This window comes from Thalassophryne amazonica, chromosome 15 (assembly GCF_902500255.1).
Source record: "Thalassophryne amazonica chromosome 15, fThaAma1.1, whole genome shotgun sequence".
Taxonomy (NCBI): domain Eukaryota; kingdom Metazoa; phylum Chordata; class Actinopteri; order Batrachoidiformes; family Batrachoididae; genus Thalassophryne; species Thalassophryne amazonica.
Genome location: NC_047117.1, coordinates 21,200,534 through 21,223,294, shown reverse-complemented (window position 1 = coordinate 21,223,294; position 22,761 = coordinate 21,200,534). Strand labels below are relative to the sequence as shown.

The following is a 22,761-nucleotide window of genomic DNA, read 5'->3' as shown; positions in this document are numbered from 1 at the left end:
AACCTGCATGTCTTTGTATGTGAGAGGAACCCACAGCACCCAGAGGGAATCCACGCAAACACAAAACAAGCAAACTCCACACAGAAAAACCACAGGTGGAAGTCGATCCCATGAACTTCTTGCTGTGAGGCAACAGTGCGAACCACTAATCCACTGTGCTGTCAGACCAGGCTATCCGTTATAAATTATTCTTACTGTTGCAGAGATAATGATGACAGTGTATTGCCCTTTTCGGTAAAAAAAATAGCAAATATGTCTCACATTAACAGCATAATGTGTGTCGCATCCTACTGGAGCATGTTGCCTTATGTGGCACCTTTTTGTGTGTGTGTGTTTTGTTTTTTATAAAACTGACAGGATTACATCAGCACATTTTAGACATCTATGTTTTAATTCCATCCATTGACAGCTTCAATAAATCATGTCTAATAAATCTTACAGTTATTGTGTCTTGTATTTATGAAGAAATTTTCACTTTTTTCAAAAACTTAATACAGCAAGTTTTTTGTTTTTTTTTTTACAAAACTGATTATAGTTAATAGTTATATATTTTTCATAAATATAGTTAGAAATGTCTTACTATGAGTTTATCAAAACAAGTCTAACAGCATCACTGTAATAAAATGGCGGTTACTCCGTGGTATTATCTATGCAGGCTGACATGGAGATGGTGCTCTTGTGGAGCATGACACTGAGGCGAACACAGTCCCTGGCTCGCACATCCAGGGGCTGCTGCAGCACCACAGCTGCCTGCTTCCAGTGTGAGTTCTGGCTGAGGGTGCTGACACTGATTTCCTGATCCAGGTGAACTTGATACCAAAAGGGGATTGCAGTTATTCTGCCCGCTAAAGTAGCCTGGACCTGAAAAACAGGGATCAGGGCACAGAGTAGCAACATAAAGGACAGTAAATATTAACAGGCAAAGTTCATGCCAACTATGAAACACGGGCCATGCCCTTTTTTGGTTAGATGAAAATTAAAGGTGTCTTTTGGAAAAATGCAAGTGGAAACAACTTTTACGAGGAAGAAGCTGGAATCAATTCACACTGCACGTCAGATCTGTGAAGCATGTGCTCTTTGTGCTGGTGTCCAAACCCAGCTCTCAAACATCATCAATTCGATGACATCAAACGCAAGGATGTTAATAACTACACTACACAATTTTAAGCTTTAGAAAAACATGGTTTGAGTGTATTTAAAGTTACTACAGGTGCCTTAGTGCTTACCTTGATTTCTCGGTTTGTGTAGTTTGCAGTTGCGTCAGTAAGGTCAAGCGCAAAGAGCTCGACAGATTCGCTGAGATGTCTGCAGTCCAGCGTGGAAAAGTCCAGAAACACGTGAACTGGGACCTAAATGTGACAAGTAAAACAGTGTCTGCAAATGCACACAAAAGACCCCAGAACATCAACACCTGACGGGCGGTTTATGCACACGTGTGGTACGGGGAAAGATCCGGACAAACACTTAAGTGCTTCAAACAGATCTCAAAGAAAAGCCAGTAGATTTGAAATTTCAGCGATAGTTTGCCAGAAAGTGCATGATGCACTCGAGGTCAAGATTGGAACAGTTGTAGCAACATTTTATTCTGTTCCACTCCTCCACGAAGCTGTGTAACTGGAGAGTTTCACAATGTTTTTTTTTAATCTATTCAGAACCACTGAAGCCTATAACTCCTTCAGAGTTCTTACTGGTGTTTTGGTGGCTTCTCTCACTTGTCTCCTTGCATGGCCTCTCAGTTCTTGAGAACTGCCTACTCCAGATTTACCATAGAGTACCATACTGGTTGTATATCTTAAGTCAAACAGTGACTGTGGGGACACTTACAGTAAACTGGTTAATGAAGGGAGCAATATTGAACCCCAGCGTCGGTTCCAGACCCTGGACGGCACTTTCCATCAGCAGCGTGTCTGACTCCACCAGTACTCCATATATTACGATCCGCTCTGGGAAAATGCGCCCTCCTTCCTCCAGCAGACACCTAGTACACATCACAGATGTTTATTAAAATTGTTCCTGCAGCACCCAGCATCTAAATTGGCAACTTCTACCTACCTGGCCAGGGAGGCTTTCTCCATCAGTTTCTGTCTGATCAAGCCACAGGTTTCTATACAGTCCAGGATGATAGCACTCCACAGCTTTTCCTTGGAAGGCCTCTGGAGCATCGCTTGCTCGCCATCCACATTATTGAGCCAGAACTCAAGGTTCTGCTTGGGGATATTACTGGATAAAGCCATTCTCTTTAGAACCTCCTGCTGCTTGGTCTTTTCCACAGAGCTAAAGGCTTTTACATCACCTTGGCTCGCAGCAATGAGTGAGAGTAGCGAGAAGCCCTCAGACACATCTAGTACATAGAACAGATCATGGCAGTCAGTGGAGAGTCCGTCAGATTGGACACCAGACCCCCGCTCTTGGTTTTGGCGAGCGACTTTCAGCTGGGAGATGAGTCTGGAGAGTGCATTCCGGAAACTCTGGTGGTAATCTTTATTGTTCAAGAGTGCCATTTCTGAACACTCTAGCAAACAGAAGTCTGTGCCTCGATTCCGGTCTGTTTGGAGACATGCTAAAGCACTGCAGAGTTCGGCTTCCGGGTTTGAGTTACAAATGGAGCTTTCTGTACGGCGATACTCCAGATGTTTGTCCAAATAGATTTCATGTCCATCTCTCACTACAGCAACAGTATAGAGCCTCAAGTAGGCATCATGACAGGAGATGTCAACAATCAGCTCGTCTCCACGTTTCAGGGAAAAACCTGTGAAGAAACAACAAGGGAGCTGATTTACATAACCTGCATATACTAGAACAAAGTGAATGAAACCATGTGGTGGTACACATTCTCTTAAAAAAGTAACAAGGAAAAAACAAAAAACAACAAATCTGAAACAGTATCAACTACAGATTTGCGAGCAAATTTGCCCTGTGCTTCTATATTGGTCATAGTAAATCTGTGACGAAATACTTGAAGCTGGTTGACCTCTGTAATGAAGAAGCCAACAGGTCTGTTGATAAATGCAATTAACAAATACATGTATATATGTTTTTAAAATAAAGCACAATTGTCTTCGCTTGAAGACACTGGATTAGAATTATTTCTTTCTTACATATCTTTATAGGGTGTGCTACCACTGAAGTTTCATTGAAATTCACCAAAAACAGTTTATGAGGAGTTGAAATTACTCACAAATAGCTGGATGGAACAGGTGATTCCTGTATACGCCCCCAAATATTTATGTGCAGAAGGTATAATAATTTTGACTGGTATATATGCAGAGCAGGTATTTCAGTGGGATAGGAGTTGGGCGAGTCACCCAGTCACAGTACCAGTCTGTGTCCTTGGACAAAACACTCCATTTGTATTGTCTCAGCCCACCCAAATGTAAATGGGCACTGGCCTTGGCTGGGGAAGCAACCTGTGCAGGACTGGTGTAGGGCTGCAACTAATGAGTATTTTCACAATTGATTAATCTATGAGGTTGCTTGACAGAAATGTTTGGTGATGCCAGTATCTTTGTTGAAGTCCAAGTTGTCCAAGTCTTTAGGGTCCTGGTGCTACCTGTCTTGTTTTATGTTTATTAGATGTGGACTTATCCAATGAACTAAGGTGATGACTGGGTAGCTTTTATACTAGGTCTCCTCAGAAGATCCTTGGGTACTCATGAGTGACTCTCGAATGGGTGGTTACATCAGGAGACTAAGATGAGGAGCATCACTTGCAATGTGAAGGAGCATCAGCCTTGACATTTCAGCCAGGAGGCACGTTTCTCTGTACCTCACTGTTGAGGTCTCCATTGGCTGGGGAAGGCCAAGTAGATGCCCATGTTTCAGCTGGCTGTGGCAGAAAGATGATTATTTGAGAGATGTGGGGATGAACTGGTTGTCCGCTTGAGTAGTCAATATCCAGGTCCCAAGGTGGTTCCATGGTGTCCTGGATGCAGTGATGTGTGGTACCAGCACATGCTTCTTGATTTGATTAACTTAAATGGTGAAAATGATGAAAAATGACAGTGTTTTCTAAAGCCCAAGATAAGGTCCTCCCTCACATTTCAAACAAACCAGAAAATATTCACAAAGCTGAAACCAAAGAAAATGGACTCTAAAAACAAATCCTGAAAAATGCAAAATCAACTATCAAAATAACTGGCAATGAATTTAATAATTGATTATTCAATTGATCATGCCAGCTCTCAACTGGTGTCCCAATCATGGCGAGTTATGGTATTTTTTTAACTCTTTGAATTAAAGTTAAAAGTATACACTATGAGCACATCTGGACCATTCCATTTGCACTCCATTATGTGTGTGTCAGATGCAAAATTACAAAACTTGTGCCACTGTCCACTTACTTACAGATCAACCTGTACATGCTCTCGAAATGTACCTGGTACGACTGTTAATTAATTTTTTTTTTTTTTTTACACAAAACGTCTGACCACTATTTCTTCACTATTTCAAATAATCAGGACTCGGCATCAACCCTGACCCAGTGGTGTCTTTTGGGCTTTGGACTACAAAACTACCAAAGTCACCTGCTGAAAACAGGAAGTGCCGAAAGCTGACTAAACAGGATAGATGAACGTGCATGCATACTTCAACAGTAAGTGGTACAGACAAAATATAAATGAGGAAGGAAAAGACGGGAGAAACGGGCCTGAAGGATTCCCACAGGATTAACATCTGCTCACGTCTTCGTGTCAGTCATCGGGGGAATTTGGGGCAAATGCATATTTATTGCCTATACAAATTTCATGAATGCTAAAGAGTGTCAGAAGTGATCACGGCGTGCACGCCACAGCAGACACGAAACGGATGTTTGTGATCACCAGGAAAGGTGGAGGCTCCCTTGATGGTGCCCTTGTTAATTAGCCGTGCTATGAAGAGCTGGTAAGGCCTGTCTCAAAGATGATGTTCTGTGATACCAACTGGAACACGTCAACGCCTGTCTGCAAGTATTACGTTCACAGTGGGGCCTGACAGCAGAACAGGGGAAATGATATTTATGCACAGAGCCTTCAGATATCCCTGAAATACCCAATTTATGTGCTGACTGATTTAATCTTTTGCAGTGAGCACTTCAAATCACAACATTCTGCTGAGTATACAGTAGTGTTCAGAATAATAGTAGTGCTATGTGACTAAAAAGATTAATCCTGGTTTTGAGTATATTTCTTATTGTTACATGGGAAACAAAGTACCAGTAGATTCAGTAGATTCTCACAAATCCAACAAGACCAAGCATTCATGATATGCACACTCTTAAGGGTATGAAATTGGGCTATTAGTAAAAAAAAAAAAATAGAAAAGGGGGTGTTCACAATAATAGTAGCATCTGCTGTTGACGCTACAAACTCAAAACTATTATGTTCAAACTGCTTTTTTAGCAATCCTGTGAATCACTAAACTCGTATTTAGTTGTATAACCACAGTTTTTCATGATTTCTTCACATCTGCGAGGCATTAATTTTGTTGGTTTGGAACCAAGATTTTGCTCGTTTACTAGTGTGCTTGGGGTCATTGTCTTGTTGAAACACCCGTTTCAAGGGCATTTCCTCTTCAGCACAAGGCAACATGACCTCTTCAAGTATTTTGACATATCCACACTGATCCATGATACCTGGTATGTGATATATAGGCCCAACACCATAGTAGGAGAAACATGCCCATATCATGATGCTTGCACCACCATGCTTCACTGTCTTCACTGTGAACTGTGGCTTGAATTCAGAGTTTGGGGATCGTCTCACAAACTGTCTGCGGCCCTTGGACCCAAAAAGAACAATTTTACTCTCATCAGTCCACAAAATATTCCTCCATTTCTCTTTAGGCCAGTTGATGTGTTCTTTGGCAAATTGTAACCTCTTCTGCACATGTCTTTTATTTAACAGAGGGACTTTGCGGGGGATTCTTGCACATAAATTAGCTTCACACATGCGTCTTCTAACTGTCACAGCACTTACAGGTAACTCCAGACTGTCTTTGATCATCCTGGAGCTGATCAATGGGTGAGCCTTTGCCATTCTGGTTATTCTTCTATCCATTTTGATGGTTGTTTTCCGTCTCTGGTTTTTTTGTCCATTTTAAAGCACTGGAGATCATTGTAGATGAACAGCCTATAATTTTTTTGCACCTGCGTATAAGTTTTCTGCTCTCCAATCAACTTTTTAATCAAACTACGCTGTTCTTCTGAACAATGTCTTGAACGTCCCATTTTCCTCAGGCTTTCAAAGAGAAAAGCGTGTTCAACAGGTGCTGGCTTCATCCTTAAATAGGGGACACCTGATTCACACCTGTTTGTTCCACAAAATTGACGAACTCACTGACTGAATGCCACACTACTATTATTGTGAACACCCCCTTTTGTATTTTTTTTTTTAATAATAGCTCAATTTCATAGCCTTAAGAATGTGCATATCATGAATGCTCGGTCTTGTTGGATTTGTGAGAATCTACTGGTACCTTGTTTCCCATGTAACAATAAGAAATATACTCAAAACCAGGATTAATCTTTTTAGTCACATAGCACTACTATTATTCTGAACACTACTGTATTTGTGTAACTTTTCAGTGATATTAATCATTGTTACACACGTGGTATTTAGACAAAGTGTGAAAAGAATCATTCTGAGTCAAATTGTAGGCACCCTGAGTTAAAAAAAAAAAAAAAAAAAATGAAATCATGGGCTACGTTATCATATTTAGCAGTAATCACCTTGAGTATTTGGCCCACGACATCATGTTAGATGTCTAATGTGATCCTTAAACAGACAACAGGATTCAGTGCCAGCTGCTTGCTAATGAGCAGCTACAGTGGTCTGGCTTCACATCCAAGAAGTCAACCATCAGCTACATCCTACGTATAACAAGCCTTTGCAGTTCCGTTGATTCATGAAATGCATTTAACTCAGCTGATTGGGCTATTGGTGAAGCCTCAGGATTCCAACCATGTTGCTGGACGGCCTGGTTTGGCTATACACAGGGTCTGTGAGTGCTGTGTAGATTGGAGTTAGAGACTGTCTTCTTCCATTGGAATTCTGGGATTTGTCAAGGATGTGTTCGAGCTCCAACTCTGTACAATTCTTGCCTGGACTGGGTGGTGATGAATTAGCAGACGATGCTGTAAACACTGGGGGAAACCAGTGGATGCACGATTGGACCACTTGAGAATCTGAGGTAAGAGGTGACATGTCTCTCATTGTGCATTGTTGTGGGACAAGACTAAAATTTAAGCTTTCAGTGACTCAATCCACCAAAGTGTAGTTGTATGTGGTCAAAGTGTAGAAGTTGTTAAGAGATTCAGTTATCTCAGCAGTGACACCCATTTCTGTTGGAGCTCGGCCTATGAGATTGAGAATGTCTGTGAAGAGCTTATGAAGTCATGAGGTTTCTGAACAGGGGTGTTTGATGAGGCCGATACCTTTGCGGTAGAACGAAGGTCCAAGTCTTTAGAGTCTTGTTGCTGCCTGTCATAAAGAAGAGACCTGTGAGACCTGGATGCTAACCAGTCTTTGCTACTATGTCTTGCCAGAGAATGTTGGGTACCACTGGAATAACTTTCTCAAATAAGCGTTTACTTAGGCAGACCTACATGATGCATGCTAGAGCATGGTGCTGGAGTATAAATGAATGCACTGTGTGCAATGTGTTGTGTTACTCTGCCCACACATCTTCACCATGCAGGATCCCCATGCCTGTCTCACACCAGATGTGTTGTGTGTGCAAGACGTGTTGCTGAACTGCCATAGCACATGCATATACATGTATTTACAACAGCAATATTTCTGCTGCATTTTAGTTGTGACGCTAGTACAGCCAGCATAATCTTTCCAGAACATTTGTGTTTGAAAATGGCTTTCCCCCACAGTCTGTCTTCTATGAAGCAACATTTTGCTTTGTTTTTTAAATTATTTTAGAGGGAGTGAATTGGCTTGTTTGTTTGTTTTTACTGGCGCATGTAGCTGATCCTGCTGGCAGGCAGCTGACAGCTTCCCTCTGAAATTAGATGCTGAGCTGAACATATTATAACATGCAAACATAAAAACATCAGGATAAATAATACAGATCATCTGAACCAACAGCTTTTCCTTTTATAGATTATCTTTATACTGTAGATACTGTGGGTCACAGAGGTCTAATATCAATTCAATTTATTTGTATAACGCCAAAACACAACACAAGTCATTTCAAGGCACTTCACAAGAGCAGGGTCAAAAACAGCAGACCTAACTCAGTTGTACAACCATTCATTCTGGCAACAACAACAATATAAAACAGCAACAGCTTTTTGTGAGCTTTGTTTGCACCATTTGAAAAAGACCAGAAAATTGGCTGATTGTAACCTCTTGGCAGTCACATGATTTTTTCCTGTTCAAATCATTGAAATAGCTACACCAACACACGCAGCACATCTGGTATAAAAAAAAAAGGCTTCGGGGTGGCCTCAAGGCAGTTTTTAACAAGGCAATATACAGCAACAAATTGCTCACGAGCATCTTACAGTCTCTCAACATGTTCAAAAGTATCCTACCCTTGATACTGTGCACAGGGTAGATGGCTTGTTCCCAGCAAGTGTCCTCCTCAGGTCCAGTAGACAAACAGTTGTCTTTATCCAGGTGGAGCTGGAACCACACCGCCAAAGCATCCAGTTCCCCCTGCTCAGTGACAGGTAGGTGGATTCGGTGAACCTTCCTGGAGCTCAACCCTTCCAGTTCCTACAGGTTATTAGTGCAAAACAGTAAAAGAGGGTTAGTGAAATTCTTAGCTAGATGTCAAATAAAATCACAAATCGAGTTTTATTACTATGAAATTCCATTTAAAATTAATACCGATATTCTGTGGGAAAACCTGGGTTACATCATAACAGCCGACATGTGAAAAAACAGACTCAGGTGTCCCCCAATTCTCCCTGACCCCCACCACACAAGCAAAAAGGTTGATGTTAACTGTTCATGGCAATGGCAAGAATCATCTGCAGTTAGTCTCATCTGCGGTTAGCATTGCCACATATGCTAGCACCAACAGCAAGTAATGCAACGAAGACACGCACATCCAAAACACATAAAAAGGCATGCTGGACCAAGAAAAATTGTACCAAAAATAGAAACCAAATGATCCACACAGCCACAGCGCTCCGATACAAAAAGGTTTTATTTGACAAGACATTCCGCTTCGGGCAACCTGCCCTTCGTCAGACGTCCTCAGTTCCCAAACGCTTATTGAGTGTAGTTAGAAGGAAAGGTGATGTAACACAGTGGTAAACATACCACTGTCCCAGTATGAAATGTGTTACAGGCATCCATTTCAAAATTACCAAATATTTGCACAAAAACAATAAAGTTTATCAGTTTGAACATGAAATATCTTGTCCTTGTGGTGTATTCAATTGAATATAGGTTGAAGAGGATTTGCAAATCATTGTGTTCTGTTTTTATTTACATTTTACACAACGTCCCAACTTCACTGGAACTGGGGTTTATCTATCTATCTATCTATCTATCTATCTAGATAGATAGATAGATAGATAGATAGATAGATAGATAGATAGATAGATAGATATAGATAGATATAGATAGATATAGATAGATATAGATAGATAGATAGATAGATAGATAGATAGATAGATAGATAGATAGATAGATAGATAGATAGATAGATAGACAGACTCAACAAAAATATAAACACAACACTTTTGGTTTTGCTCCCATTTTGTATGAGATGAACTCAAAGATCTAAAACTTTTTCCACATACACAATATCACCATTTCCCTCAAATATTGTTCACAAACCAGTCTAAATCTGTGATAGTGAGCACTTCTCCTTTGCTGAGATAGTCCATCCCACCTCACAGGTGTGCCATACTAAGATGCTGATTAGACACCATGATTAGTGCACAGGTGTGCCTTAGACTGTCCACAATAAAAGGCCACTCTGAAAGGTGCAGTTTTGTTTCATGGGGGGGGGATACCAGTCAGTATCTGGTGTGACCACCATTTGCCTCATGCAGTGCAACACATCTCCTTTGCATCATCCGTGAAGAGAACACCTCTCCAACGTGCCAAACGCCAGCGAATGTGAGCATTTGCCCACTCAAGTCGGTTACGATGACGAACTGGAGTCAGGTCGAGACCCCGATGAGGACGACGAGCATGCAGATGAGCTTCCGAGACAGTTTCTGACAGTTTGTGCAGAAATTCTTTGGTTATGCAAACCGATTGTTTCAGCAGCTGTCCGAGTGGCTGGTCTCAGACGATCTTGGAGGTGAACATTGTGGATGTGGAGGTCATGGGCTGGTGTGGTTACACGTGGTCTGCGGTTGTGAGGCTGGTTGGATGTACTGCCAAATTCTCTGAAACGCCTTTGGAGACGGCTTATGGTAGAGACATGAACATTCAATACACGAGCAACAGCTCTGGTTGACATTCCTGCTGTCAGCATGCCAATTGCACGCTCCCTCAAATCTTGCGACATCTGTGGCATTGTGCTGTGTGATAAAACTGCACCTTTCAGAGTGGCCTTTTATTGTGGGCAGTCTAAGGCACACCTGTGCACTAATCATGGTGTCTAATCAGCATCTTGGTATGGCACACCTGTGAGGTGGGATGGATTATCTCAGCAAAGGAGAAGTGCTCACTATCACAGATTTAGACTGGTTTGTGAACAATATTTGAGGGAAATGGTGATATTGTGTATGTGGAAAAGTTTTAGATCTTTGAGTCCATCTCATACAAAATGGGAGCAAAACCAAAAGTGTTGCGTTTATATTTTTGTTGAGTATAGATAGATAGATAGATAGATAGATATCCCACCAATGGCTAGCAGAGGAGCAAAGGTTGGGCTGAGGGACAACACAAAAGCTCTGATCATGACAACACAAGAACAGGTCCTAAGCGCGATGTAGACATGGGGTCTACCATAGCAGACCCCCCCCCCCCCCCAAAAAAAAAGGAAACTCAAGACAATGGCTCCAGCAGATTCCAGATACATTTTAGGTCTCTATCCATAACAGTGTAGTCCTTGGAACATCTAAGATACTGCACAGGACCCTAAAACTCCCAGGTCTGTCTGTTCCAGTATCTATAAAGCAACTGGTGAAAGGGGTGGGCGTTTATAAGTTTTTGCTTCAGCCTACACCCTTTCGGCTGCACAAAACTGGGAAATTGTTTATGAGTTTGTGTTTTCCTTTGTTTTGTTTTATGAGAGATCATTTTGTTAAGTGTGTGTGTGCACCAAAAAAATTTGACAAATAAACAAATACATAAAATAAAGACCCATTGTTTTTGAGTAAACTTTGAAGTATCTACCTCACCCTGTCAATCAGATCACCTATGTTACTGCCAAACCCTTTTTGCTCACCTGCATATTGTTGAAATCTATATTGAGGGCCCTGAATGGATTGGTGAGAGGTTTATACCCCCCTGGCACTCTGATGAGTCTTTCTGTAGTATATGGCTCAGTGGCATCATCGGGTTCAGCGCTGCAGCTCACTGGACTGCAGAGCTGTCCTGCTGCGGCCAAGGACAACCCACCCACCTCCGACACGCAAAGTCTATAAGTAACATATAGAAACAAGTCTACAACTACTACTACTACAACAATAACCGTTAAAGAGCAGACTGTGACACAGAGAGGCTTTCAGGCCAATGGTACCTGTGATGCCTACGGATCTCTGCGCACTCAATGGCCATTCCAAACATGGTGGCTCCAGCTGGGATGACCCGTCCGGTCACAGAAGGTGGTGCTTGAAATTCATCGTCACCTCTCTGCAGGACAAGAAAATACCTACATTTAATAACCTCACAAATCCAGACTCCTCAAGAGCACCACCGGTCTCAATTAATGAGAATAATTTACTCTAGTGTCACAGCATTTCACATGTTTCTGAAATAGTTTTTGTAACGTGCATGACACATCCAAAGAGTATCAGACCTTATTTTAGCCAACGGAAAGAAATAAAGCATGCAAGTTGTCATTTGGTGGGGAGGTGTAGGGCTTCTCCTTCAACTCCTAAACACCAAGATGGCTGAGGACAAAACTGTCTGTCCTAGACTGTGTTGGCGTTTGATAATCCACCTCACCTGTGGAGGTAGTAGTAGGTGTTGCCAGGCGTGAATCAGACTCTCTATGATGCCTTCTCCAAATAAACCTGCATCGACTGTCTCAGTCACCACCAAAGACACCCTGACAAGAGACAAAAACATGAAAAATACTACCTGGATCTAAAACACCAGGTTAAACGTCACTGAAGCTACAGTGTGTAGGATTTAGTGTCACCTAGTGGTGAGGTTCCAGAACAGTTAGGATTTTTTTTTTTCCTTTACGTTTTCACTTCTTTGGGGACGGCGATTCCGCCTGCCTAGCCCTATGTAAAGTGCACCTGTGCGGGATGTCTTTGGGCACTTCCATCTCCATAGACTTTTTATGAAGAATCTTGATGCTGCCGTCCATTCCATTTGCGGTCACCACCTCACAGGCCAGGTCATACATCGTCTTCGACAGCTCACAGGCATAAACTTCAGCGGCTCCGGCCTTCTTAGCACACATGCTAAACAAAAAGATTAAAATGCATTAAAAAAACTGAATGTGTGATGAAGAATGAGGTCGACAGTCTGTAAAACAGATCACTGCATAAAAGCAACTGCACACGCCTGCACAAATCACACAGGTCAGATATAACTGACAGTCAGTTAAATGAGTTAAACCTGTGCCTCATGACTTTTACTTCTTTGGTTTCCTTTTTTATTGTGACAAAAGTATGTTTGAATTGATGCATTCATCAAGAGCACTGTCCAAAGGTTTTATGCGCACTTTATTAAGAATAAATAAATAAATTAGAAATCTGCTAACACACACACACTTGTTTTTGATGGTCTTCTGCAATTCAGTTTTGACTTAATAAGATTTTTAATAATAATTTTATTACTGAGTGATCAGTAGCAGTTGCCAAGAAATTAATTTTCAAAATTTAAATTTTGAGAACAAGGTTTACAAAGTGGTCATTGGTTTATTCAATTAAACAGAAAAAGGGGAAAAAAAATCTTACATTTGACTTTTCCTGAAACAGAAATGTATGGACATGTCAAATTAGTTTTAGGTTGTTTTTTGTTGTTGTTGTTGTTATTGACACTGTGATGCATGCCTTCTGGTGTCGAAGCCAAGAACAGACTTGGTTCTGTCAGATCCCTTTTTTTCCCCTCCCTTAATGGTCCATATTTCCACAAAAACAATAAAATCTCACTTTGTGGTTCCTTGTTTGACTAAAACACAAGTGCAAAATGCATTCAATGCTGCAAAACTGCAGATGCCGCCTCTTCTGGTCAATGCACCTCTGCAACAATATCATTCATTTAAAAAAAAATAAAAGTGCTCAAATTTGTGTGAAAAGACTCTCACCCAAGGATTCCAGTGCCAGTACCTATATCAAGTACAGTGCTGCAGCCGCTCTGGACTGCTTTTTGAATGGCCTGCTGGTACTTCCGGTTCCTCCCGTGATCGTTGAGCATTAAGAAATGCCAGCGCTCCACCAGCCAGTTGGCCACACGATAGAAGTTCTCCCTGGCTTCAGGGTACTCCGGTCTCACCTTCAGGGCTTTGTGGAAATGACACGCAGCTTCATCTCGAAATCCCATTCTAAGTAAAGCAAAACAGAATTAAAATCTAAAAATGTCTCTGCTCAGTAAAAATATATATTTTTCCCTGCAGTAATGAGAGTTGTGACTTACGATGTACCTATAACAAGGATGGACAATTAATTGTAGGGTTGCCAACCGTCCCTTGAAAAACGGAATCGTCCCTTATTTGGAAATAAAAGTGTGCGTTCCGTATTGACCTGAAACGGGACGCAGTTTGTCCCGTATTTCTGTGAGAATCAAAAACTCTGTAAAATGTCAATGGAATTGACTGGCGCTTTATATGGAAACTTATGGTAAATTTGATCCCAGCCTCTCTCCTGCTTTTCACCAATGAGCTGACATACACGAGTTGACAATACAGAATCACTCTTATCTCATTGGTCGAGGGACATCTGCTCGCAAGAAGATACCGACGTCATGAGCGGACGACGGTCGCTGGACGACAATAACAAAGCAGCATGGCTGATATCGATACAGACACCGACACTGGCACTGCAGATATGTCTACGGACAGCAATGTCTGTAACGTCGTTACTCCTCCTCCTAAAAAAAAAACTAACAAAAAAGAATGCAAAAATACAGGGGAGAATGAGAAAAGGAAAATGGCTGGGTGGAAAAGGTGCGTGATAACAGTATTGTTTACTTTTCAGACTGTATTTTTTGCACTTTTTATTACACTAAATGTGTAAATGTGCACTGTTACAGTGTTTTGCACTGTTACATTGTTTTGGATGATGCAAATTTTCTATTGTTTTTTTTTTGTTAATTTATACAATTTTAAGTTAAGCAACAGCACTACAGAGATTTATTTTTAAAGAAGACAGAATGCTCATATTGAAATTGTGAGTGAAAATTTATTTTGCACTAAAAATAAATTGCTAAATAATAATTTGTTTTCCACGTGTTCATATCAGAACAAATGCATGTATGCATCTACCTAAATTCAGGGTCAAGTCAACAGTCAAATGGTTAAAAATCGTTTCACACAGACGCTGGGAAGGCAATGGTCAGTCGGCCGGTCGGCCCTGGCGGTGAGGTGTCCCTTATTTATTTTTCAGAGAGTTGGCAACCCTAATTAATTGTATGATATCAAGTCACCAGCAGCTGGTTTTGCTGACTAAAACAAAGGACCCAGCCAAACCCAAAATCTACCTGGCAGTCATGCATGTTGTGTAATTTTCAGTTTTGCCACTGTGACATTATAATCCTAGCCAATGATGGGCACAGCTAACCGAAAAGTTACCTTTAATAACCACTAATCTGATAACTGACAAGTTAACTGTGATAACGCTATGCCGATAAACTGCTGAGAAACTGAGCTGAAGTCATCAATAACTATTAACATTTATTACATGAATTTAGTTATGTGGAAGATGTGCAAGTGCCCAACTGTATAGATCTGTTAGCATATCATACAGCCAAAATGCACAATCAAACATCACTTTAATAATTTACGTTTAAAAAAGGTCAACAATATTCTGTCAAAACCAGAACCGCTGTCCGCCCGGAAAATGATGTTGAATATGTAGAGAAAAGAAGCAAAGACGAGGCTACTAATGCTAATGGTGGCTAATGCAACAGAAAGACTCCCACAAAACTTTATTGCAAGAGTTTTCTTTATGAAATGCAAAACCACTGGCCAACAAAATGGAAGAGCTAAAAATGATCACATCTATGTAGAAAAACAAGAAATACAGGACTGCTGTGTTAGCATAGCAAACATGGCTCATGCCCATGATGCTGGGAGAGACTAACTGTTAGCTGTGCATAACGCACAGCTAACCACAACGGCAGGAAAGGACTCCCATTAAGTGGAGAGGATGACTTTATATACATACAAACACACAAACAAATAATAACTGGTGCACAAAAGTAAATGTTAGCGATAAATACCATTCTTTGAAATTGGAAACTATCAAAATAAAATGTCCCCTGTAACATCACTGTAAGTGAAATATACTTTCCAACAGAAACAAACGTATTTTAGAGTTTACAAACATTTTTGTCTGTTAAACTTTGTTTAAAAAATGTCAGTGGACTTGAAGTTAGTGGAGCTAAATTTAGCCAAATCTAACTGGTCTGCTAGTGGTTTCCAAAGTTAGCTGAAAAGATAATCCCAGCACAAAAAAGTTATCTGGCGGAACTGTGCCCAACACTGGTACTGTAAATAAAAATCAACATGTGTTTGTAATTTTGAGACTTTTAACTTTAATTCAAGGAGTTTAAAAAAAGTACCATGTGAACCATTTAGGAATTACAACTGTTTTTATACAGAGCCATTCCTTTTTCAGAGTGATTGCACAAATTAACACAAGGATTATTTTTAACCCATATGATCGATTTTACAGCCAGTTTTCTCTTGACAAGTGAGCGGATGGACATAAATGAACATTTCCAAGTCAATGAATTTGTCTTGGACTTCATTCACATCAACAATTAAGAAATACACAGTATGGTAGTATACGGTAAATCTGTCTGGATGATGTAGTTCTTGCAAACTGAGCAACCATGACTTAGGGGGTCAGTGGTAAATGGTAACCTATTCTTCCAGTTTTTCTGATTTAGCAGTTTCACAGTCTGTGATTACTCTGAAGAATGGGAGACCACATATACATATAAATTGTACTGTAATTCTGAGCCTGTTCCATTTATAAAAATCAGACAATCGTCTTTGGGTGTTCATGTGCTTTCAGTGGCTACGTTTACATGCCGTTAATATTCGGGATAAGGTCAATATTCCGGTTTCTGAATCATTAGGAATAACCCGTTTACATGCTTAAGCAGACAGAGTTACTCCTGTATACATGGTCATTGGTATCATTTGGAATATCCCCATCTAAACAGCGACGCACGTCTTCCACCGGTGCTTGATTTGGTCTGGCGTTCGTGCAAATCCTGCTTCGCGTAACTTTTCGGCCACCTTCTTGTAAATGTCACTATCTCGGTACTTTCTACCATCAATAAGACATTATATTCATGTCTTTCACGATACTAATGAAGTACTCAGTTTCCTCCTCGCTCCAAAAGTGTGGTGCTGCCACGTCTGGATTTCCCCATGCTTGTTTACCTCTGCTTCTGTGGTGTCCGGTGGGTTGCACGCGATGTATACAAGTAGTTGCCGTACTCAAAAGACCAAGATTCCTTGCGGATAGGACATGCGCAGAACACAAAATAATGTTCCTTTCTATGGGGACATCCCGATGCAAGTTTATATGACCTGATACCAGGGGTCATATTCAGGTTTTTAAAAACCAGAATATGAGCATATTCGGGTTTTTGCGGGTGTTTACATGGCCGTGCGCAACCAGGTTATTGCTAATATTCCGGTTATGAAAGGATTATTGGCTGCATGTAAACGTAGTCATTGTTTTTCCACATCAAATCAAATCAAAGTCAAAGGCTCCTTTATCATTTTTTTTTAAATATCATGATCTTTGTTTTCACACAAGTATGTACAAGATGATCTAATTTAAATTAAAAATATATGTTTGTGGTTTTCTGTTTTCCTTCAAGCAAGAGAGATTTGTTCACTGAGGTTAAAGAACATTTTTGCATGAATAAGTCAGATTTTAATTTATGTAGTTAGTTTATAATAGCTGTCATAAAACAATAAAAATACTTTTGTCTGAAACCTAAACAGGCTCATGTTATAACTGTAAATGGATACCTCAAGCTCATAATCTGTATTTACTTTTACCTCAAATGTCACTGCTTTAGTGAAGGACAGAAACAATGGCCAAATATTTAAGGACCAAAGTGTATTTATATTTACTTAATACTCATTTGATCTGAGGAAGTACTACAGTCAGCTTTTAATAGGGTTTCATTCTTTTAATGAATGCAATTTGTTAATACTGTATTTAAAAAGTATTTGTGTTTGTTGTTATTATTCATAATATTATTAATTAATTATAGTTGTACTAATCAGTGCAATTATCTGCTGGAGTGAAAACATCACAGCAATCTTCCATAAAATATGATTTCTCATATGTGGGTGTTTTGTTTTATTGGGGGGGGCACCAACTGTCTAATACATGTTGTCATTACATTACTTCAGGTGTTTCAAAACAATTAATTAATTTCTGAAACAACTGTTTCATTGAGTGTTTCATCCTATTTAGAAGAGTGTTTCTTCATCCAAGGCATGTTTCATTTAATGTCTGGTGCATTTTGAAAACTAAATAATTTTCTGAAGCAACTGTTTCTTTCAGTGTTTGATGAATTTGAAAAGCAAATGATTCAATTAGTGTTTTCAGCATTTCAAAATGGTCAATATTTTCATTGTTTTGTATAATTTGAAACCAAGTTTCAGAACTAACGGTTTCACTAACAGCTTTTGCTGAAAAGCGGATTGTTTTGTGAAGCAATTCGTTCATTGGGTGCTGAGCATTTAAAAACAACAAATTCTTGATTGAAGCAATTACTTAATTTAGTGTTTCAGGGATTTAGAATAGTGTTTTCCCCCAAAGCATTTGTTTTATTATGCTTCCTGAAAAGAGTTTCATATTATTGAAATTAATTTATGAATTAATTGCTTCATTTAGTTAATTTAGTTTCAAGCATTTCAAAACAATGTTTCATTCTTTGAAGGAATTGGTTCATTTACTTTTCCAGGCATTTGGAAGGAGCAAGTAATTTTGTAAAGCAACTGTTTATTTGTTTTCCAGTCTGTCTTGTTTTGGTTTTTGCCATCACTATGGATGGAATGGGAGGGTTAAGAGAATACCTGAACAGGTGTTCACCCATACTGTTCAGGATAACCTCATCCGAAGGGAAAAGCTCCAACGCTTGTTCATAACAGTCAAAGAGCTCCTGAATGCGTCCCACAGACTCCAGCTCTTCCGTCCATTTAAACAGCGTGAATCTGAACGACTCCTGCAAGGAGAAGATCACAAAACTTGGCTCTACAATTCTACAACATGGTTCTGTTTTCTGCAGAAATGCAAATGTTGTTATGACTAGAAAAGCAAAGCAAACATTCACAAAGATTTACTTTAAGCAAACGTCACCTTTGCAAAGTTCTTAAACTCGGGCGCCAGGTTGAGGACGAGGAGGTAGTGCACAAACGCAGTCCCGTAGTCATGGTTAAACAGGCACTGCTGGGCACTTTCTAAAGAACAGGAGAGCAGCTCGTTCCTGGCGGGGTCCTCCCTATGTCGCCTTCGGGCCCTCCTGCCATGCTTTGACTTCGCACTGGCATGAGGCATCCTGGCAAAAGGACCTATAACAAGAAGACAATAAAACAAAACAGATCTGAAAACAGATCCACCACACCACAGAACCAGCCTGAGAAATAACCACCCAGGCAGACAACTGGTCCATCCCTAACTCTTCAAAGTAAGTAACCATCCATCTTCCACAACCAGGTGAAGTATCACCATCCCGTTGACCTTTATCAGTTACTGAGGTCTTCAACACCGATGCACCTGAGTGCCGGATCACACCCAGAAAAACCCACCACATTTCCCAAATGTATCGGTAGCTGACATTCCCTCACGATCCAAGTGACACTCCTCACCTGAAACTCGCAAAGTAAAGTTGATTTGACAAAAGTCATTCCAGTGGCGTCAAAGGATCCTCCCAAGACACCTAGTACAAAAGCCATCCAATCATCATGTTAGGACACTGATTGTGATTGAAGTCTCACATCCATACAGTAAGACAGGAAAGAACTAAGACCCCAAAGACATGGACCTTTGTTCTCCTGAAATGACACTAGTATCACCAAAGTGACATTATGATTTCGACAGGTGTGTATTAAACTCTAAGGCAGAGGACCAAGAGCAATGACTGTCACTGCCAAGATAACTGAATCTATTTCCATGTTCGACACTTTCAATGCATACTTATACACTTCTGATGGCCAAGTCTAGTAAGTCACTGTCATGGATCTTAGTCTTGATCCATGACCGTTGCGAACCCAGACTCTCTAATTCACTCAACTTCTCAAGTGCTGCAATCAGGGCATCCTTTGACTCAGCATACTTTCTGGATGCACTGTACCTAACCCATCACAGTTCTCCTCCCAAACTTTAACACAGTATCATAAATGGACATCACATATTCCAAACCATGGTCATTACCAATTAATAGCAATGTGGCTCCTTTAGGAGACAGGGCAATGTGTATATGATGGGGGGGGGGTAGGCTGAAGCATAAAGGTTAACACAGAGAAACAAGAGGAAACTCCCAACAGCTACATTTGCTCATGATCACCAATCAAGGAAAAAGTGTCATAAACACAAATACCACATTCACAAATAAACAGATCCTAGTCAAGCTGGAGGACAATGTGTGTAGATATGCTATATGGACACTAATGCAGCCAGACCACAGACATTATTCATACCATGCAAAAAATATCATGCAATGACTGTTCGAATTGTTTGTTCCATGAAGGACACCTGTTGTACCCTTCATTTTCCGAGGAAAGAAGGCTGCATTTGTCAGCTGCATTGCAAGGAGCCTTCGAAATGCAACAACCTTGCCGCAGCACTATGACATACATGGTCTAGGAATGTAGCCTCCTGAAGGATGCAGCCCCTGAACTGAGACACAGCTGGAGCGTCAAAGAACACACCCAACACAGCAAAGTCTAAATCTGATTGGTTAAGGAACCTGCCAATCCACAACATTGCTCCATATGGTGGAGATACAATCAGACTCAGTGAGAGACAGAATCAGACTCAGTGATTTTTTTTTTAACAACAAAGCAGGAGGAAATCTGACTGAATAAAATAAAGCTCTCATCCATGTGAGGTGATCTGGAAGCAGTAGAACTGTAAAAATGTCGAAAGTGTAAAAATGAAATTAGATCAATGCTATAAATAAATGTCAAAAAATAATAAAGTGTTAGAACAGATTACATTAGATTACATTTTTTGTCTTAATTTTGTATTTATGGTGTATTTAATGAATTCACTGTGAAGCCATTCGTATTTTATTAAACCATAATATAAATAAAATGTATTATTATCATTGTCATCATTATATTGGGGCTGTAATTATCGATCATTTTTATTACTAATTAAATGCCATTAAATTAATTCAATTAAAAATAGAAACGCAAAATGATTTGGTGCTATTTTCCACAACCATTCAAAACCAACTCACAACAGATGTACCTAAAATCATACAAGTAATGTCTCATTTTAATTAATTTAATTGATTTTAATTAAATTACATTAAAAGCATTTTTTTTTTCAATCAGTACTGAAAATGACGAAAGGCAGGCAGGTATATATATATATATATATATATATATATATATATAAACCGTAATAATTTTAAATGATTAGTGGATTATCATTTCATTCGCTCTTTTCTTTGACGCAGACCAGCTCACATGTAAAAACCCAAACTTTCCCGATCGTTACGGATTAAATAAAGCGGATATATGCATAACAACAACTACATCTGTGTTGTCTCTTACCTGCGGAAGGTCAACGTAAATTACGTTTAAATTTTTTTTAGGTTCTCATTTTTATTCTATAAAACAAAGCTAACGAGAAAACAAGTCCGTTTCGTAAATCACCCGGAAAGAAACGTTCCATCGTGTCTTAGAGTTCCGATTCCCTGACGAAATCAGCCCAATTTCTATTGATCAAATTGAGAAACTACTGTGAATTGTTATTTTATTTTGTAAATGTTTTTACAGCAATGTGGGTGTTTCAGATTTGTCTTTAGAGATGGGATCTGATTACTTTTAAATTTGTTAATTATCACGAAAAAGGAGGGATTTTTCGAAGAATTGACACAGTCATAATGAAGCAATATTTTTGCTGTATACCGTGGATAAGTGTATGTTATTGGTTGTCTTAAAAGGTGGTTAATAGTGATATCAGAAGATTTTTTTTTCAACCCCACTGTCTGGTGGAATTTTTATTGATTTACACTCCAATCCAGTTGGTGGCAGTAATGCACTTTTCAGACGGCCTAACAACAGTCATAAATCAAAAAGAAAGGAACCACAAATACAAAAAACACCACCACCAAAAAAACAATTAAATATTTTAACAACGTGGGTGGTGGCCAAGTGGTTAATGCGCTTGGTGTCAGTTCAGAAGGCTCCGGCTTCAAATCCTACCCCTGCCACATTTCACCATGTAATGTGCAGTTGCGCCAATCCAACATGCAGATCCACCTGGGATTTGCTGTGGCGACCCCGAGTGCAAACAAGGGAGCAACCGAAGGGACTTACTTACATAAAAGTAAACGAAATTTATTCAAGCAGTTAATTAATGTCATGCAAAACTTTACAAACTCTGGAGGAACAAATTCAGTCTTTTATTTCCCAACACAAATGTAAATAAAAAAAAGATTTAAAAAAAATTAATAAAAATTCTGAGTGCCGGTCCCAAGCCCGGATAAATGAGGAGGGTTGCGTCAGGAAGGGCATCAGGCGTAAAACAAGCCAACCCAACTATGCAGACTCAGAATCGAATTCCCATACCGGATCGGTCGCGGCCCGGGTTAACAACGTCCGCCACCGGTGCTATTGCCCAACAGGGTGCCGGTGGAAATTTGGCTACTGCTGGGTGAAGACGACGAAGAAGAGGAGGAAAACGTTGCCATGAACAGCGGGAGAAGAAGAAAACTAGAAGGGTGGAAATGAGAGTGGGGACTTTGAATGTTGGTAGTATGACTGGTAAAGGGAGAGAGCTGGCTGATATGATGGAGAGGAGAAAGGTGGACATATTGTGTGTGCAAGAGACCAAGTGGAAGGGAAGTAAGAGCAGGAGCATCGGCGGTGGGTACAAGTTGTTGTACCATGGTGAGGACAGGAAGAGAAATGGTGTTGGGGTCATTTTAAAGGAAGAGTATGTTAAAAGGGTGTTGGAGGTTAAGCGAGTGTCTGACAGGGTGATGAGTGTGAAATTGGAAATTGAAGGGGTGATGATGAATATCATCAGTGCATATGCCCCACAGGTAGGTTGTGAGATAAAGGAGAAAGAAGATTTCTGGAGTGTGTTAGATGAGATGGTGGAGAGTGTGCCCAAGCATGAAAGAGTGGTGATAGGAGCAGACTTCAATGGGCATGTTGGTGAAGGGAACAGATGTGATGAGGAAGTAATGGGTAGATATGGTATCAAGGATAGGAATGGGGAAGGACAGATGGTAGTTGATTTTGCAAAAAGGATGG

At 40.1% G+C, this 22,761-nt stretch overlaps 1 protein-coding gene across 2 annotated transcripts; it reads right to left on the bottom strand.

The window, feature by feature from the left end:
• Positions 1-343: 343 nt before the first annotated feature.
• Positions 344-21,157, bottom strand: prmt9 (protein arginine methyltransferase 9). 2 transcript variants are annotated; one of them, XM_034187514.1, is made up of 13 exons: positions 21,052-21,157; positions 18,629-18,840; positions 18,346-18,494; positions 13,381-13,617; positions 12,365-12,532; positions 12,066-12,168; positions 11,638-11,750; positions 11,344-11,536; positions 8,519-8,702; positions 2,053-2,749; positions 1,825-1,978; positions 1,227-1,349; positions 344-861 (listed from the first exon to the last, which is right to left on the bottom strand). In XM_034187514.1, the coding sequence occupies exons 2-13, from the start codon at positions 18,824-18,826 to the stop codon at positions 631-633; spliced, it is 2,550 nt and encodes an 849-aa protein (XP_034043405.1). In that variant the 5' UTR covers positions 18,827-18,840; positions 21,052-21,157; the 3' UTR covers positions 344-630. The 2 variants fall into 2 exon arrangements, with proteins under 2 accessions (XP_034043405.1, XP_034043406.1); XM_034187515.1 differs by lacking the exon at positions 1,227-1,349.
• Between the last annotated feature and the right edge of the window lie 1,604 nt (positions 21,158-22,761).

Excerpts from the sequence above, each read along its gene's own strand:
- prmt9 (XM_034187514.1), bottom strand. The coding sequence starts at position 18,826 with ATGCCTCATGCCAGTGCGAAGTCAAAGCATGGCAGGAGGGCCCGAAGG. Across the intron at positions 18,495-18,628 it reads AGTTTAAGAACTTTGCAAAG|GAGTCGTTCAGATTCACGCT; the intron begins GTGACGTTTGCT and ends TTCTCCTTGCAG. Across the intron at positions 12,533-13,380 it reads ACTGGCACTGGAATCCTTGG|CATGTGTGCTAAGAAGGCCG; the intron begins GTGAGAGTCTTT and ends CTTTTTGTTTAG.